The sequence below is a fragment of the Panthera leo genome, chromosome C1, assembly GCF_018350215.1.
Source record: "Panthera leo isolate Ple1 chromosome C1, P.leo_Ple1_pat1.1, whole genome shotgun sequence".
NCBI lineage: Eukaryota > Metazoa > Chordata > Mammalia > Carnivora > Felidae > Panthera > Panthera leo.
The window spans coordinates 27,917,602-27,935,312 of NC_056686.1; the positions used below are offsets into that span (position 1 = coordinate 27,917,602).

Sequence of the window (17,711 nt, forward strand, 5' to 3'; positions counted from 1 at the left end):
GGCTCCAGGCTCTGAGCTGTCAGCACAGAGCCGGGCGGAGGGCTCGAACCTACAAACCGTGAGATCATGACATGAACTGAAGTCGGACACTTAACTGAGACTCCGAGGCGCCCCTGTTACCACCCTGTTTAAAGGTTAGGAACCAGTCTCAGAGAGGTGAAGTAACTTGCCTGAGGCCACACAGCTTGTAGGAGGCCGAGCTGTCCCAGGAGCCCACCCTCTGGCTTCCCCAGCTCTGCCGCTAGGTGTTGTCTCTGTCATCCCATCAGTTGGCAAATGTGTTGCAGAGCTTTGTCAGGCATCTGCACTGAGTTGCTGCCCCCAAATTGCCACCATCCTAATGGGCCCCTGGGCACGGTGGTCCAGGCTTCTTCATGGGGTCTCCTCTTCACGGGGCCTCGGAGGGGCCTTCCCTCATTGGCTGACCCCTGCTCTGCCATTGTGGGTGTCCTGCGTGCAGTTTTGTGGACAGGGCTTTCGTTCGCAGGAACTGTGGCAGCAGGTGTGAGCCTGCCATCCCCCGGGGCCAGCAGAAGGGCACGGTGCAGGGAAGGGTAACGATCAAGACCACCGCATTTCGGCCAGGTTCCACTCCTTGCTCCTGTGTGACTTTGGACAAGTTACTTAACCTCTCTGGACCCCAGTCTCCTCCACACTTGAGGAGAATAGCTGAGATGATGTGTGGAAAATGCTCAGTGGCAAGGAGGCAGCCAGGAGATCCCCCATCGTTGTTATGGTGGTCATCCCAATCTTATTTGTCAGACCTGGGCCTCCCTTTTACTCCTCAGTTTCCTCAGTTAGCCCTTCTTCAATGGTGCAGTACAGGTCCTAGCTGGGCAGGGTGGGGCTGGAGACGTGAATAATCTTGGTCCCGACCTTGAGGTTTCCTGTGTGTGGATAGGGCAGCTGGGCCTGGGCGGGGAAGTCTGGGATTGGCTGTGTCTGTCCTTTCCCCTACTCGGGCCCGTCCCTTCCCCACCAGCCTCTGAGGAAATGTCCACTCCCTGGTCTCTTCTGAGGGAAGGACATTCCAGACACCCCCTCCCTCACCCCATGACTGCTGGGTCTTTCTGGGCTGTGGCTTTCTTTGATGGAGATGTTCTGGCCTTGTGCCCTGTCTCCCTTCCTGGATAAGGGTCTCTCCTGGGAAGGGACGATGTGTCCTCAGATTGGACTTCCCATGGCCCTGGCTATGTGTCTCCCTTCAGACTGGGGCCTCCAGTGATGCGTGTGTCTTTCCACCAAGGCCCTCCAGAACAGGGGTGAGGCTGCCCCCTCTGATTGCTGTCCTGTCCATCTCAGAATGGGGGTACCCAAAGAAAGAGTCTGTGTCTCCCCAGGTCGGGGCCCCCAGGGCCCCCCAGGGACATGAATTAGGTCTTCCCCCTCAGGAAACTCCTTGGGGGTGAGAAATTTCTCCTGTCACACTTGCAGATGGTCAAAGATAGAGGCCGTATCCTCCCCCTCAGTTTGGGGCTTTCCGGGGACAAGGGTTGTGACTTCCTGCTCAGATCTGGGCTCCCTGGGGTCAACTTGTGTCTCCTCCCTCACGCTTGGGCTTTTCTGGAATGGGCCTATTTATCCCTTCAGACTGGGGCTCTCAGGCTGGGCATTTGTAGCCTGCTCTGCACAACCCCCCCCCCCCCCCCATGCCCTGGCCAGGAGTTCGGTGCCAGGCAAGTAATTGAATTCCTGTACGTTAACAAGTCAATCATGGAGTCTTAATGAGTCCTGAGTAATCTCAGACATGCGTGTTAATTAAATAGCTGTCCTGGTTCTAATCCGCTGGAAGTTAATCATTAGGGAATTAGGAGGTGTCAGCTGGGGAACTTCATTAAGGTGGTGAGGGTGGGGTCCAGCCAGGGGAGGGAGGGAGCCAGGGGTGGAGTCAGGGAGGTGGGGGCACGACCTGTCCCGGGGGGGAGTCCTCAGAGGGTGGGGGTGGAGCGGCACGTGGCAGCAGGGGTCCCAACCACCTCTGGGCATCAGGGTCGGGAGCATCCCCACCCTCAGTCTTCCCCAGCCCCTTGTGCCTGGGCAGAGCCCCTCAGCTCCCAGCCCGGTTCAACGCAGCCCCTGCCCTGCCTTGGTCTCCAGTCCAGGAAAGCTCAGGAAGAGGTACAACATACAGAAAGTGCCGGGCACACAGTAGGGTGAGCACAGGCATGCTCTGCAGATACAGGTTCTCTCCATCCTTCTGGTGTTTGCCCGCTCACTCCCTCACCCTACCTTCAACCCCCTCCACCCTCTTCTGTACCTGGGAGGCAGAACCTCTAGGGAGGTTCTGGCAAGGCCAGATCTAAAGAGATTTGTAACTTCCACTTTTGTTGCTTATAACACGCCCTCTTGGAAGCCAGGTGCTGTGTAAGAGGTCTGACTACCCCGAGGCCACCACATTGTGAGGAAGCCCAAGCCAGGCGCACAGAACCGCGTTGGGGCACCAGACAGGTGAGCGAGATGTTGGGCTTTCCAGCCTGAGCCACTTGTCAGCTGGATGCAGCCAGCATGTGACCTCGGCTGAACGCATCCAGGGCAGAAAAACCACCTAGGTGACTCCTGTCTGAATTCCCAGCCCACCGAGTTACAGACGTGATAGATGGTTGTTGTCTCAAACCATGACCTTTTGGGGTAGTTTGCTACGTGGCAAAACCGAAATGGTCACCAAATGTGTTAGTTTCTTAGGTCTGTCCTTACAAATGACCGCAAGCTTGGCGGCTGAAAACCACAGAAATTTATTCTCTCGTGATTCCGGAGGCCAGAAGTCCAAAATCAAGGCGTTGGCCGGATCGGCGCCCTCTGGAGGCTCCGAGGGAGAGCCCGTTCTGCACCCCTTATTTGTGCCTTGTGGCTGCCAGCAGCCCCCGGTGCTCCTTGGTTTGGGCTCACACAGCTTCAGGCGTCACTCCATCTCTATGTGCTGTCTTCTCTCCGTGAGTCTGTTTTCTCTTTTCTGTTCCTTCTGAGGGTAGTTGTTATTGGGGTGTAGGGCCCACCTCATCCAAGATGATCGTATCTTGAGATCCTCACCTTAATTAAGGTAATTAAGACCCTTATTTTAAGTGAGGTCACAGGCTGAGGGTCTAGGTGGACATACTTTTGGGGGCTACAGTTCAACCCCCTACACTGGATATCGTGGCCCACTGGGACTTCCACGAGGCCCATGCTGGTGGTCCCATCTGGGACATGCCAGCTGTAGCCAACAGTGATTCTCAGACCACTGCCAGCCTGCATTGTTGTCCTTGGCATTTTTCTTTCTTTTTTCTTTTTAGAAGAGGCTTTATGTTTATTTATTTATTTTTGAGAGAGAGGGACAAGAGAATCCCGAGCAGGCTCTGTGCTGACAGCACACAGCCTGGTGCGGGGCTCGAACCACGAACTTGCGGGATCACGACCCGAGCTGAAACCAAGAGTCAGAGGCTCAACCAACCCAACCACCCAGGTGCCCCTGTTCTTGGCATTTTTCTTCTCTCCCTTGGAGAGTGAGTCAGGGTATCTTCTCTGGCTGTATCCACGCCATGGCCACACATGCTGACCCGAGCATAGGGCACTTCATTACACAGGTAGGCACCAACGGTCCCCTTTCCCCACCGCCCACCTCTCCTTTGTGTTCCCATAGGACAGCATGAGGTTTTGTGGGAAAAGCTGTCTGCGATTCACATACCTGGAGATGGTAGCCTTCCCTGATGGCTGGGTTGCTCCAGAACAGCAAATGGGGGTCGTGGGAGGAGATACAATCGCCCCGGAGTCTGCTTGAGCTTTGCAGGATTAACCTCTCTCTCTTCCGGGCTCTCGCAGGGCTCTGGGGGAGCACCTATTACTGCTTATTTATTCTCTGCTCTTCTCCCATCCACGCTGAAGTCCTACCCCAGCCCTGAGCTGGGAGGCGACAGCTGGCTCGCTTCAGTTGGGAATTTCTTTTGCTGACTTCTGGTGTCTAGATTTTGGGAGGGACCCTTCCTTACTCCCAGCCAGATGGCAGAAGTGGCTATTTTGCTGGACCAGCTCACTATCTCAGAAGCTTCTAAAGCCGAGGGCTCGTTCTGTAGGGCTTCCCCCACTGGGTCTGGTCTACAGGCTTGACTGTATCTTTGTTTGGATTCGGTTTGTCCTGGTTGGTGGCCTCCGGGGCCATCAGCACTGTCTCTGGGTCCCGATCGCAGTCTGAGGTCTCCTTTCCCAAAGCCCTGGCATGCTCTGGATCTGTGTGAGGTCTGGGTCTACGTGAGGCGACAAATGTCCGAGGGGCTTTAGTGATGCCGATGGAGCTGAGGACTATAAGCCCCTGGCCCCCGGTGTCTCGTGTCTTCCATCCCCCTCCCCCTCGCCACGTTTGCTCTGCCCTGTCTGCCCGCCTGTAGATCAGTGATAGGACAGCTGCCAGCCAGACACGTGGAGTGGCTTTTACTCTGACGTGGACAATGGACATGCGGGCCCAGAGCACAGCCGCCTTCCTGGGCCTGGTGGGGGCGACAGCCCCTGTGTCTGCTCCTCCCTGTTCCTGCCCCTCGCTCACCAGGGGAGTCCTTTTCCAGGTGCCACCCTCTGGGTGGCCAGCTCAGCCCAGAGTGGCTCCCCAGTGAACTTACCTGCCGCCCGAGGGGCAAGGAGATTCAGTCCTCTGATCTTTGTAGAAGAAATCTGCCTTTCAAGAGGCAGTCTAGGACAATGATAAAAGCCCAGACTTATCAGTGCCCGAAAAGCTGTGTTATTTGTTGCTTGTCCCCTTCAGATAATACAAACTCCCGGAGGGAAGGGTCTTTGTTTTGTTCACCTCTGCATCCTGTAAGGGTGTCTGTTGCCTGGCTGTTAAGGGAAGGAATGAATAGCATCTTATTTAAGCTTCACAATCACCCTTGAAAGTAGCCACTCTTTTTTTTTTTTTTTAAGGTTTGTTTCTTTTTGAGAGAGTGCAAGTAGGGGAGCGGCAGAGGGAGAGGGGAACAGAGGATCCGAAGTACGCTCTGCGCTGACAGCAGCAAGCCTGACGTGGGGCTCGAACTCACGAACTGCGAGATCATGACCGGGGCTGAATTCGGACGCTCAACTGACTGAGCCACCCAGGCCCTCCTGGAAGTGGTTATGCTTAATTAACCCCATGTAGAAATAGGGAGACAGAGGCACAGGGATAATAAGTAACTTGCTCATCAAGGTCACAGAAATGGTAAGTGGCTTAGCTGGTTCACAGACGCAGTAGTCTCACTCCAGAACCCTCGTTTTTACCACTTTTGTCCCCCAGTTTCCTGTTTGTACCTGACACAAGGGGGTGGGCTGGCCTCCTGCTGCTCTCTGCTGATAGGTCAGGGGCTGGCTGAGTGGCTACAAAGGGCAGAGTTTCTCATGGATGCCATTCCTGTGCCTCCCATGGACTTTGCAGGAAGAACCCACCTGGCTTCCAGCCTTCCTGGGGTCCACACGGCTCCAGGCGAGGAGCCCAGGATAAGTAAGCACTGGGGGTGGGTTGCCCTGCAGGTAAGAGGGGAGCTGTCACCAGCCCACTGCTCAACTCACTTGCCTGGCCTATCCCCTTGTCTTCATTATCCTGAGACATAATTCTTTCCTAAGAAAAGCCACACGTAGTGCAAATCCTAGGATTCAATTCAGATTTCTCTATTTATTTATTAAAATTTTTTTTTTTAATGTTTATTTATTTTTGAGAAAGAGACAGAGCGTGAGCAGGGCAGGGGCAGAGAGAGACGGAGACACGGAATCCGAAGCAGGCTCCAGGCTCCGAGCTGTCAGCACAGAGCCTGACGTGGGGCTCGAACTCACAAACCGTGAGATCATGACCTGAGCCGAAGTTGGAGGCTTAACCGACTGAGCCACCCAGGTGCTCCCGATTTCTCTCTTTTTTAAAAAGTTTTTTGTTTAGAGAGAGAGAGAGAAAGAGAGAAAGAGAGAGAGAGAGAACTGGGAAGGGGCAGAGAGGGAGGGAGAAAGAGAGAATCCCGAGCAGGCTCCACTCCACAGTGCAGAGCCTGATGCGGGGCTCGATCTCATGACCCTGAGATCGTGACCTGAGCCAAGATCAAGAATCAGACACTTAACCGACTGAACCACCCAGTTGCTTCCAATTTAGATTTCTCTTGCCAAAGGAAAGCCTTGTGACTTTTACCCCTTCCTACATGTAGCTGACTTGACTAGTGTTTATGCAAATCGGGTTTGGACACACAGAAGACCACAGTTTCCAGCCTCCGTGCAGTGTGACATTTCTAGCCGATGCAGTGAGTGCAGGTAGCATGTGTCACTTCTGAGCTGAGGCATTTCAGAACCTGGGTGCTCACTCTTCTAATTCCGGGGTGACCCTGGAGGTCCTGTATTCCAGCTGGTGTAACTACAAGATGGCCGGGTCTCTCTCTGCCAGCCTGGGTCCCTGGAGTTCACTGTGCGAGGCAGAGACCCTTGTTTTGCTGACCCAGGTTGAGCCTGCAGTGTGGCCTGAAATAAATCTTTGTTGTCTTATACCACTGTGATTTGGGGTTAATTTGTTAACTGCAGCTTGGTCTAGCCTTTCCTGACTAATGCGCCCTTTCGGGCCTATTTTGTATACTTTCAGAATTGGTGGCTCATAGCTCATTCTCTGCCCATGGGAGCGTGAATCGGTACAGCCTTTCTGGGAGACAATTTGGTAGTACACGTATATGAAAAGCCCTAAATAAATGTATTGTCTTTGACTCAGAAATTTTACTTCTAGGAATTTATCCTAAGGAAATAATTGGACAAGTTCAGAAAGTTGCGTGGATGAGAAGGATATTCATCACATAAAATGGTGAGAATTGGATCAGACTAAATATCCCACAACAGCAAATTGGTTAAATAAATTTTGATTCAGCTCTACAATAGAATACTGTAGCTGCTGCCCGTGGCACAGATTTATTGGCACAGAAAGAGAGAGCCCCAGTCTATTATAGTGCAGTGTATGCATAATGTGAGCCCATCTTTGTAGAAAAAAAAAAAATATATATATATATATATATGTGCATGAAGAAAGTCTCCATGATAGTCAGCAAAAACTTAATGGAAATTTCTGGGTGTGGAATCCCAGGTGGTTTTATCTTTATTGTTTTTATTTTGCCTCTCTCTATTTAAATTTTTTCCTCAGTGATTTTGTATCGTGGGTACAATTAAAAATGAAAGGGGAGGAAAAAACAACTATGTGCTGTTGGACGCGTTAGCCTCTAAGGGTCACAATTTCCTTATCTGTGAAACAGGCGCGACCATACTCACTTCGCTGGATTTGGGGAAGATTCCGTGAGATCACGTGTTACGAAGCATCTGGCACCTGCTAGGCGTTCAAAATCCATAGCCGTTGTTCTCGGTTATCAGTGAACTAAGGAACCTTAGAAGTTGGTTTGTTTATTAATTAACCCTCCCATCTATTTATTAATTCAATAAGTGTGGCCTGGAACATACTGTGTGCTTGGCTGCGTGCTGGATGAAGCCAGTAGTGATGATGAGAATAGCGAACCCTTCTATGTGGTGCCGGGCACTATTGTAAGTACTTGGAGTTTATTCACTGTTTAAATCTACACCATAACTCTGTGAAGGGACACTATTCTTAGCCGTTTTATAGATTCTGAAACCGAGGCACAGAAAAGTCAAGTGACCTGCCTCACGTCACAGGCCTAGGAAGAGGCAGAGCCAGGCTCCAGAGTCATTGCTCAGCCTCCAGACTACATGCCTGAGGGACACACGGAGTCCGCTGTGGGTTCCACCCTGCTCCCCAACTGGGAGCGCAGGGGCGAGGTGGGAGGTGCCTGCTGGGGGAGGAGCAGATCTCTCAGGGCTAATCCAGACACTAGAGGGTGGTTAGCAGGGTTAGGGGATTCCTATTATTCTGAAGCCCCTGGCCGAGCTGTGGCTCTCTGAACCCAGGCTCCCAGGAGACCCAGACTGAGGGCGACACCAGTCTCCTGGTGAGCAAACAAGGCTCCCCACGGGCTGGATACTGGGCAAAGCACACTCACGCAGTATCTCATTTAATCCTCATGTCAACTCTGAAGGAGATGCTGTTTTGTAGAAGTGTATGCATAATGTGAGCCCATCCGAAGCTCGGCCAGGTGGAGGGACCTGCCCAGGGCCTCACGGCTAGCAAGTGAGGAGACCAGCTTCACACTAGGGTCCTGAGCTACTGTCTTAACTGCTTTGCTTAATATCCCCTTGTGTGGGGCTCCCCTGTCTCCTCTCCACCCGCAGTGGGGGTCCTGGGGACCCACAGGAGAGCTGGGAGACTTCCTCTATCAGGCACACCATTTGAAGATAATTGCTACTCCTCAGCTGCCATGGTTTTGCTGGGCCAAGGGACAACATCGTCACATCAGGGCAGAAGCAGGGGAGAGCTGGCAACGCCCAGGGCCAAATAGGCACACAGATGGGAGTAAGCTAGGGGAGGAAACTGGGAGGCCGGGGTAATCCCCCTTTCCCCCCTTCATTTTACGGCTGAGGAAATGGGGACAGGGGGTACTTGTCCAGGGTCCTGCATGGGTACTTGAGCCCAGGCTTTCCTAAAGTAGGATCTACTGTTCCACCGCAGGGGGAATGAACTGAGGCTGTGTGTGAGGTGGGGGATGATGGCCCCTCAGCCATGACTGTAGGTCTGGGACTCCTCTGGGGAAGGAGAACCATCTAACATTCCTAGGAATCTCAAGCCCCAAGTGATCACTCCAGCCCTAAGTGGGGGCTTTGTAAAAAAAACAAATCCCCTGACAGGTGCTCTGTGTGTGTCTGTCTTCCCCGCTTCACAGCAGGATCTCTGAAAGGCAGTGTGAGGACACACCGTCACCACCTCCTCCCTCCCCTCTTCTCTCGAACCCACCCAGTCTGTCCTTGTCTCCCACCAGCCTAGTGAAACAGCTCTTGTCAAGGTCCCAGGGGCCCTTACAGTGGTGATTCAGCAGTCACTTCTCAGGCCTCAGTGGCCCATTCTGTCTTCTCCTTGAAAGAAACACTCTCTGCATTCGGCTTTTGCCCCCAGGCACAGCACACCCAGGCTCTCCTTCCACCTCCCTGGCCCCCTGCTCTTTCTTCCCAATCTCCGGCCATTAGGAAGACGAAAGTCAGATTCTTCTATTTGGGGGGATTAGGTACACGTTTTCTTGGGTGTAGGAAGCTGGACCAAGTGATGGTTCATCCATATAGATACTCACTGAACAAACAAACAAAAATTAATTCCATCTTAAAAAGAACATCTTGACAGCTGCTGCCCTCAACCTCCAGGAGTCCTTCCCTCCCATGATGTTATGCTGCTGGCAGCTTTGGAGAGGGAGGAGGAAGCCAAAACCCAAGAAGCCTCTAGGAAGCCACAGGAAGCCTCTAGAAGCCAGAAAAGACAGGGAAACATCTTTTCCCCTCACAGCCTCCAGGAAAAATGCAACCCCGCTGTCACCTTGATTTTAGCCTAGTGAATTGAAACCCCTTTGGACTTCTGCCCTTCACGACTCTACGATAGTAAGTTTGCATTGTATTAAGCCACTAAGATTGTGGTAATTTGTTATAGCAGCCATGGGACATTAATAATTTCTGTTGATATGATGAATTACACTGGTTTATTTTTGAATGTTAAACCAACTTTGTATTCCCGGGATAACCCTCACTTGGTCATTATATATAATCCATTTTATATATTGTCAGATTCAAGTTGCTACAATTTTGTTTAGCATTTTACTTCTATGTTCATGAGGGATATTGGTTTGTAGTTTTCTTATAATGTCTTTGGCTTTGTTATCAGAGTAATGCTGGCCTCACAGAATGAGTTGGAAAATATTCTTTCCTATTTAATTTTCTGGAAGAGTTTTTGTTGAATTGGCATTATGGTTTCCTTAAATGTCTGCTAGAATTCTCCACTGAAATCATCTGGTCCTGTAGCGTTTTTTTTTTTTGTTGGAAGGTTTTTATATACAAATTCAATTTATTTAATGGATACAGGCTATTTAGGTTATGTTTCTTTTTGAGTGAACTTTGATCGTTTATGTCTCAAAGAATTTGCCTATTTCATCTAAGTTGTCAAATTTATTTTAAGAAAGCTGTTCATAATGTTCCCTTATTCCTTTTAATATTTGTGAAATATTATGGTGTCATCTCTCTCATTCCTGATACTGATAATTTGCATTTTCTCTCTTTTTTCCTTACTTGTCTATCTAGAGGTTTATCAATTTTACTGATTTCTTCAAAGAACCATGTTTTGGCTTCAATGGCTTTCTCTATTATTTTTCTGTTTTCTGTTTCATTGATTTCTGCTCTAATTTTTAGTATTTCTTTTCTTCTGTTTACTTTGGGCTTAATTTGCTTTTCCCACCCTAATTTCTTTTCTTCTTTTTCAAATTGAGGTATAATTGTTGTATAACGTTATGTCAGTTTCAGGTATACAATAAAATGATTAGTTATTTATATATATTGCAAAATGATTACCACAGTAAGTCTAGTTAACATCAGTCACCACAAATTGTTGTAAATTTATTCTTGTGATGATAGCTTTTAAGATTCACTCTTAGCAACCTTCAAATATACAGTATTAGTAACATAACCAGGCTGTGCATTACATCTCCAGGATTAATTTGTTTTTATAGCTATAAGTTTATATCTTTTGTCCCCTATCACCCCATCCCCTTCCCCAGTTTCTTTAGGTGGAAGTTGAAGTCAGTGATTTGGGACCTTTTTTTCTTTAAAAAATTTTTTTAACATTTATTTATTTTTTGAGAGAGAGAGACAGAGATAGTGTGAGTGGGGAAGTGGCAGAGAGAGAGGGAGACACGGAATCCAAAGCAGGCTTCCTGATAGCTGATAGCTATCTGTGCTGATAGCTCAGAGCCTGACCTGAGGCTCGAACTCACGAACCGTGAGATCATGTCCGGAGCTGAAGTCGGACACTTAACCAACTGAGCCACCCAGGGGCCCCAAGACCTTTCTTCTTTCTTAATATTGGTATTTAGTGCTATATATTCCCTCCTAAGTATTGTCACAGAAGCATACCATGAATTTTGTGTTTTTATTTTGTGTTGTGTTTTCCTTTTCATTCGGTTCAAAATACTTTGTAATTTCCCTTTTGATTTCTTCTTTGAACCATGGGTTAGTAAGTATGTTTTTTGTTTGTTTTTGTTTTTAGCTTCCAAGTATTTGGTGATTTTCCTCATATCTTTCTGTTATAGATTTCTAATTTAGTTCCATTGTGGTCAGAGACCATTCTTTGTATGACTTGAATCTTTTAAAATTTATTCAGACTTGATTTATGGCTCTATCTTTTAAAATATTCCATGAGTACTTAAAAATCATGTATATTCTGATGTTGAAGAGAGTGTTCTATAAATGTCAACTAGGTCAAGTTGTTTTAGAGTGTTGTTCAAATCTTCTATATCATAAATGCTTTCTGTCTACTTGTTCTATCAACTTTTGAGGGAAGAGTATGGAGGTCTTCAACAATAATTGTGGATTTGTCTATTAATCCTTACCATTATGTTTGTGCATCCTGTATTTTGAAACTCTGTTATTAGATGCACAAAGATTTTAGATTGTTATGTCTTCTGTATTAAGTGATATCTTTATCATTATGAAATGAATTTCTCTAAGATTTACTTTACCTGGTGATAGTTTTTGCTCTGATATCACTCTGGTATCTCTTTTAAAAAAAATTTTTTTTAATGTTTATTTTTGAGAGATAGAGAGAGGGAGAGGGAGAGAGAGAGTAGGGTAGGGGCAGAGAGAGAGGGAGACAGAATCTGAAGCAGGCTCCAGGCTCTGGGCTGTCAGCACAGAGCCTGACATGGGGCTCAAACTCCTGAACCATGAGATCATGACCTGAGCCGAAGTCAGATGCTTAACTGACTGAGCCACCCAGGTGTCCCTACTTTGATATTTCTTTTGTTTAGTGTTAGCATGGCATAGCTTTTTTGGCATCCTTTTACCCCTCTGTGTCTTTATATTTAATGTGTCTTTTTTGAGACACATGGTTGGTTCTTGCTTTTCTATCCTGACAATCTCTGTCTTTTAATTGGGATGTTTGGATCATTTATATTTAATGTGATTATTGATATGGTTAGGTTTAAGTCTATCATCTTGTTATTTGTTTTATGTTTGTCTCATCTGTTTTTGTTTCCTTTTTTATATTGTTTGGTTCTTTTGGTTTTTTTAATGGTTCCAATTTATCTCTATTGTTGGTTTATTAGCTATAACTTGTAGTCATTATTTTAGGGTGTATAGTATGTATCTTTAACTTACAATCGTCTACAAATGGTATTGTGCTATTTCAGGTGTGATGTAAGACTTTTATGATAGCATCCTTTCATTTCCCATCTCCTAGCCATTTTTCTATTGCTGTCATACATTTTACTTATAGATGTTATAAACCTCATAGTATACATTGTTGTTTTTGTTTAAATAGTCAATTATTTTAAGAATTAGTTTAAATAATAATAAAACTAATATATTTACCTGTGTAGTTATCATTTCTGGTGTTTTTCATTCCTTGAATCCATATATCTATCTGGTATCATTTTCTTTCTGATGGAAGGGCTTTCTTTAACATTTATTATAGTGAAAGTCTGTTGTTGAGTTCTTTAAGCTTTTGTATGTCTGAAATAGTCTTAAATTTGTCTTTGTTTTGAAAGATATTTTTGCTGGGTTTGGACTTACAGATTAACTGCTGTTTCTGGAAAATGCCAAGGATGTCCCTGCATCAGGGAATACTTTCTCTTTCCATTACCCAGAATGCTCCCCCCCCGCCCCAGACATTTCTCTGTCTGTCTCTTCATTGTGTCTCAGCTCAAATGTCCCTTCCTCATAGAGCCCTTCCATGACTATCTGATCTAAGATAGCAACTCTGTTGCTTCTCTTCTTACCATATTTTATTTTTCATTGTAAAACTTATCCTTACCTGACCTTCTGCATTTTTGTTTACGTGCTTATCATCCTTTCCTCAGTGGAATACAGGCTTCACGAGGACAAGGACTTTGTCTTGGTCACTCTTGAGTTATCTACGCTTAGAACAGTGCCAGACATATTGTAGATGCTTAATGAAGCAGATTGAATGAACGAATGAATTCTCTTTTTGGTCATTAGGTGCAATCTACTTGCTGTGCGACTGTAGACAAGTCCTGCTCCACTCAGGGCATGTCCTTTTCTAGTGGGCAGTGGCTGAATGTCAGCTCACCCTCCCCCCTAACCTCCCGCACTGGGCACTGTGTCAAATGTGCCCTGGGTTTCGCCGCTCCCACTCTACCAGAGGGAGTAGGGCCAGATGTTTTCTATCCAGGGCTTGAGGGCACCAAGCTTTGTATTGTCACAATCACCACCAGGGGGCGCTGGATGCTTAGATTCTGGACCATTGGGCTCTGTGCCCTCGCTCCTCTTTGGGTTGGTAGAAGTCACTGTGAGTGACTGTCGATTAGGATCTCTGATGCAGGTGGTGTAAATGGATGTGGGGAATGGGAAGGCATTTCTAGGATCCCTGACTTCCAGGCTCAAGGTGTGGGGTTTCAGCTCTCACTGTTCACCCTCCCATGGCTCCCCACCCATCAACTGACCCCTTGAAATGATTCACCTGTGTCTTCCTGGAGACGGGAAGAAGTGGGCCCACTAGGATGGAAACCGTGCAGGGTGCTTGGTGGCATCTTACATGTCCTGGACCCCCAAATCAACTTGCGGCTTTGGACAAGTAAACCCTTTGGCATTACTGAGCAGGGTGACCCTGTTATCCTTGGGGTCCCTCCAAGAAGCTAGAAACCTGGCAAACCTGTTCCAGCTCTTTGGCTTCCTTTCTGGTGTTTTCCTTTGGCTGAGCTCTTCACTGCCCCTCCTCAGGTCATGGAAGAGCCCCGGCCTGCAGATTGTCCCTCAGACTCTGAGGCCCCCATTGTCTGTTTAGATGGCTGTCCTCCTCTCCCACTAGACTGGAGCCCCTTGTGGACGGGACTGCAGATTGTCCCTCAGACTCTGAGAGCCAGGAGGAGTGGGGAGTTGCCTTCCGCGTGGAGAGGTTCACATGTACCGAGGCTCATTTAGTTCTCTTAAGAAGTGAGAATGTTTTTGCTACTGACCCATCGATGGGTGGGGAGACTGAGCCCCAGAGAGTAGGACGATCAGTCTGCGGTCGCATATCGACACGTGGTATGCTCGGTTCTACTCACCTTCTGTGTTGGGTGTGTCCAGTGCCCCTTGGGCCATTCCCTTTCCAGAGAGCTAGCTCCTTTAGCTGACGTAGCCTCTGAGCCTTCGCACTGCTGACTTTCCTCTGCCTGGAGTATCTTTCCCTCACCCCTTCACGTGGCTGGTTCCTTCCCGTCATTTGGATGAGAGGCCAGATGTCACCTCCTCAGGGAGACCTTCCCTGGCCATACCTCGTCCCTCGTTATCTCAGCAGCTTGCTTTATTTCTTCTAGAGCACTCGTCACCATCTGAAATCAGCTGCTACCCTGGTTTATGGTTTATGCTCCGTCTCCCCTGTCAGAATGAAGTTGCCAGCAGAGCAGGGACCTTGCCTGCCTTGTTCCCTGATGGGCCACGTCTCACACATGGCACACAGTCAGAGGCATCCCATGGGTATTATTGAAGGAGTGAGTGAGGACGATGGAGAGTTGCCTGTCACCCATGCAGGTCACCAGACAGTAGTGCAGAGTCATGCCGACCCCCGGGAATCCTCTGTGGCCGTTGTGTCCGTTCCTCTCTGGGCTTCTTACTCCTTCATCGTCTCCCCCATGAGTAGCATACTCCTCAGACAGGAAGCCATGGCGTGTTTGATTCACAGACCAAAGCCAAGATACGGGAGGAGGAAGGAGGGGAGCCACGGGCCTCGAGGGTGGGGTGTTCTAGAGCAGAGACCAAGGATTGCAGACATGCTCCATACCTTTGATTTTCCAAACTCAGGCAAAGTGTGCAGATGGGGTTTCTGGCCGTGATGACAGCCCCGTATGAGAACGCGAGTTCCCTGTTAGAGGACCAGTCTTGTCAGGAGGCTGCCCAGGGCACCCTTCTCACCCTGTGTGTTCCTGGGATCCCTCCCAGAGCCTTGAGTACTTACCTGCATGACGGCCTGGTGACCAGATGGAGAGCAGACAGTGCAACAGGAGAGGAGTCATGCTTTGGGTCAAGGAGACCTGACTTAGAGTCCTGGCTCAGTGGCTTCCATGCTGTGTGACCTTGAGCAAGTGACTTTCTCTCTCTGAGCCAAGGAGAAATGAGCTCTGCCTTCTGGGATCAGTCATCCAGGCCCCGCCTTTTCTGTTGGGGTTCCTAGCCATCTTTCAATGCTCAGCATCAAGGGTACCTCTGGGAAAGCCACCCCACCCCCATCTGGGGAGTCAGGTTCTCTCCTTCCCCTGGACTTATCCTGTTCTGCCTATGTCGATAGCACGATGACATTGTCTGTTTAGATGTCTGTCCCCCTCTCCCACTAGACTGGAGCCCCTTGTGGGCGGGACTGAAACTTTGTTCATTTCTGCATCTGTCATGTGCAGCATGAGGACAGGCGCACCACAGGTATGATATGGTAGTGATATCGAGTGAGTTGGGTCGAGACTGGGTTGATTTCTCTTCTCAAGGATCTCTGGGACAAACTTGCCATCCACTGAGTTCAGAGAGCCCTGAACTCGTCCAGCACTCCCGGCCCTCCCCTTCCTCTTCAACGATGCTGTCCAGAGTGGAACAGTATCATCAGCGGTGACCCCTAACTTACCACGCGCCAGGCACGGTGCTGAACACTCACCTGAGTTATCTTATCTAATCCTCAAGCCCACACCGTGATGCGATTTTAAGCCCACTTTAGACACAAACATACTGAGGCTCAGAGAAGTCCAGTGACTTGCCTGAGGTCACACAACTCATAAGGAGCAAAACCCAGTGGTATGCCGGTCCATGTTTAGCAACTGGCTCTCAAAACAAAAAGCCTGGATTTGAGGTGTTTGCCTCTTTCTGTGGTGCTCATACTCCCACAGAATTTCAAGCCCCCAACATGACATCCCTGAACTTGAACTTGGGAAGACATGCTCACAATTGGCTCTTGTGGGTGGGGACGAGCCAGCTTCAGCACACCGTGGGGCAAAGCTGAGACTCAAACCCAGGCCTGTTTGGTGCTGACCAATTAGCATTCGAGATTCCTAAGATTTGGTATTCAGTGAAAAAAAGCAAGGTGTATACATACATCCACACAAAAGAATATATATGTACGTATATACGCATTATGTATATGCGGGTGTGTTTGCTTGTGTGTGTGGATCTTGAAGGATTTGCTAGAAACTGATAACACCCCTGTGTTTTTTTTTTTCCAGGGAGGGGAACCATGTGGCTGGGAGATGGCGGGGCTGGGGGCTGGGGAGAGGTTTACTTGGGGTGTCCTTTCTACTTTTTGAATTTTGAACCATGCGAGTGTATTAACTATTAAAAAAAATGAACAAACAAACAACAAATCCTGACAGCCAACCTACTGCGGACGGATGCTGGGCCTGTAGCTCTTTGCGAGGCCGGTGGCCGGTCTGCGGGCCAGGAGCTGGGCGGGGCGTGCTGAGTGGCTTGGTTGGGGCTGGTGTTTTGGCAGAGGGGGACAGATAGGGAGGCCCCGTCTTCCCACAGCGTGAGGAACAGGTGTACTTGTTTCAATTCTCATCCATGCGGTTTGGTCACTGAGACTATGGCACTGCACTCTAAACTCAATTAGAAATTTAACAAACCTTATAAATCCTCCCCAGCCTGAGCCTTGTAAATCTCCAGAGCGGGGCCAGCTTAGCACTTATCCATCTCTGGCTTAATGACCTCCCCAGCCCGGCCGAGAGTGATTCAGGGCCAGTGACAGGTCTAATTAGTGAGCGCAAAGTGTAGCCGCGGGCAGGCCGGCAAGGTGAGGAGGAAGAGGGAGCCTGGTCCTTGCCCGGGGGCATTAGGGAAGTGAGTCCTGACCCTCCCTTGTCCAGTCTGGACCTCGTGGCTCTGGCACACAGGAGGAGAGGCAGGGAGGGGTGGCAGGTGCCTGACTGACTTTCATAGTTCATGTCGCCCTGCTGGTGGTGAGTCTCACTCGGGGATGGCTGTTGAAGGCACGCCACTGGTACCGAGATTGCGTCGAGGGCCACGTGGGAGCCAAGAAGTCTCCTAGCCAGGCAAATCTGTGGACAGATTTGAGGCTGTGTTGATAGCCAGTGTGGTGGGTGTGGGAGAGTTTCGAGGGTGGGTTCTGATCTTCCAGTGCCTCGGGGAATTATATTCCAGAGCAATTCATGTGAGATCACAGGGAGTCCAGACAGCCCCATTTTTAAGAGTGAAGGGTTCAGCTTTAGTGAGACGATAGCTGACTATCCTTGTGAGGTAGTGAGCTCCTCGTCAGTGGATAGACAGCCCAGGATCCTCTGCTATTTTTTTTTTTTTTTTTTAAGAGTTCAGCTTTTTATTGAACAGGTTACGGGAGAGGTGTGGTCCAAAAGACCAAAACGTGTGTCATCACCAGACTCGTCCGATTCTTGTTTCTTTGCTTCCACTTTCTTCTCCGCAGGGGCAGCCCCGGAGGGGGGAGCGGGATCTCCTGCCGGGGTGGCTCCTCCAGCCCCTACCTCGCAGATGAGGCTCCAGATGTTGACGTTGGCCGGGGCCTTTGCAAACAAGTTCCTCCAGAAAGGTCCCACATTTACACCCGCTGCTTTAAGGAGGGCATTGGTCTTATCCTCTGTGACTGTGACCTCATCGTTGTGCAGGATGAGGGCTGGGCCTGAGTAGATGCAGGCAGTTGAGCCCTGAGCCGG

At 49.0% G+C, this 17,711-nt stretch overlaps 1 protein-coding gene across 1 annotated transcript; it reads right to left on the minus strand.

Moving 5' to 3' along the window:
• Nucleotides 1-14,492: 14,492 nt before the first annotated feature.
• Nucleotides 14,493-17,696, minus strand: LOC122225850 (60S acidic ribosomal protein P1-like; the record flags this gene model as incomplete). The annotated part of the gene is made up of 3 exons (XM_042948552.1): nt 14,493-14,693; nt 15,005-15,016; nt 17,376-17,696. Coding segments are annotated over 3 exons (534 nt in total), but the record flags the coding sequence as incomplete, so codon positions are not given.
• Between the last annotated feature and the right edge of the window lie 15 nt (nt 17,697-17,711).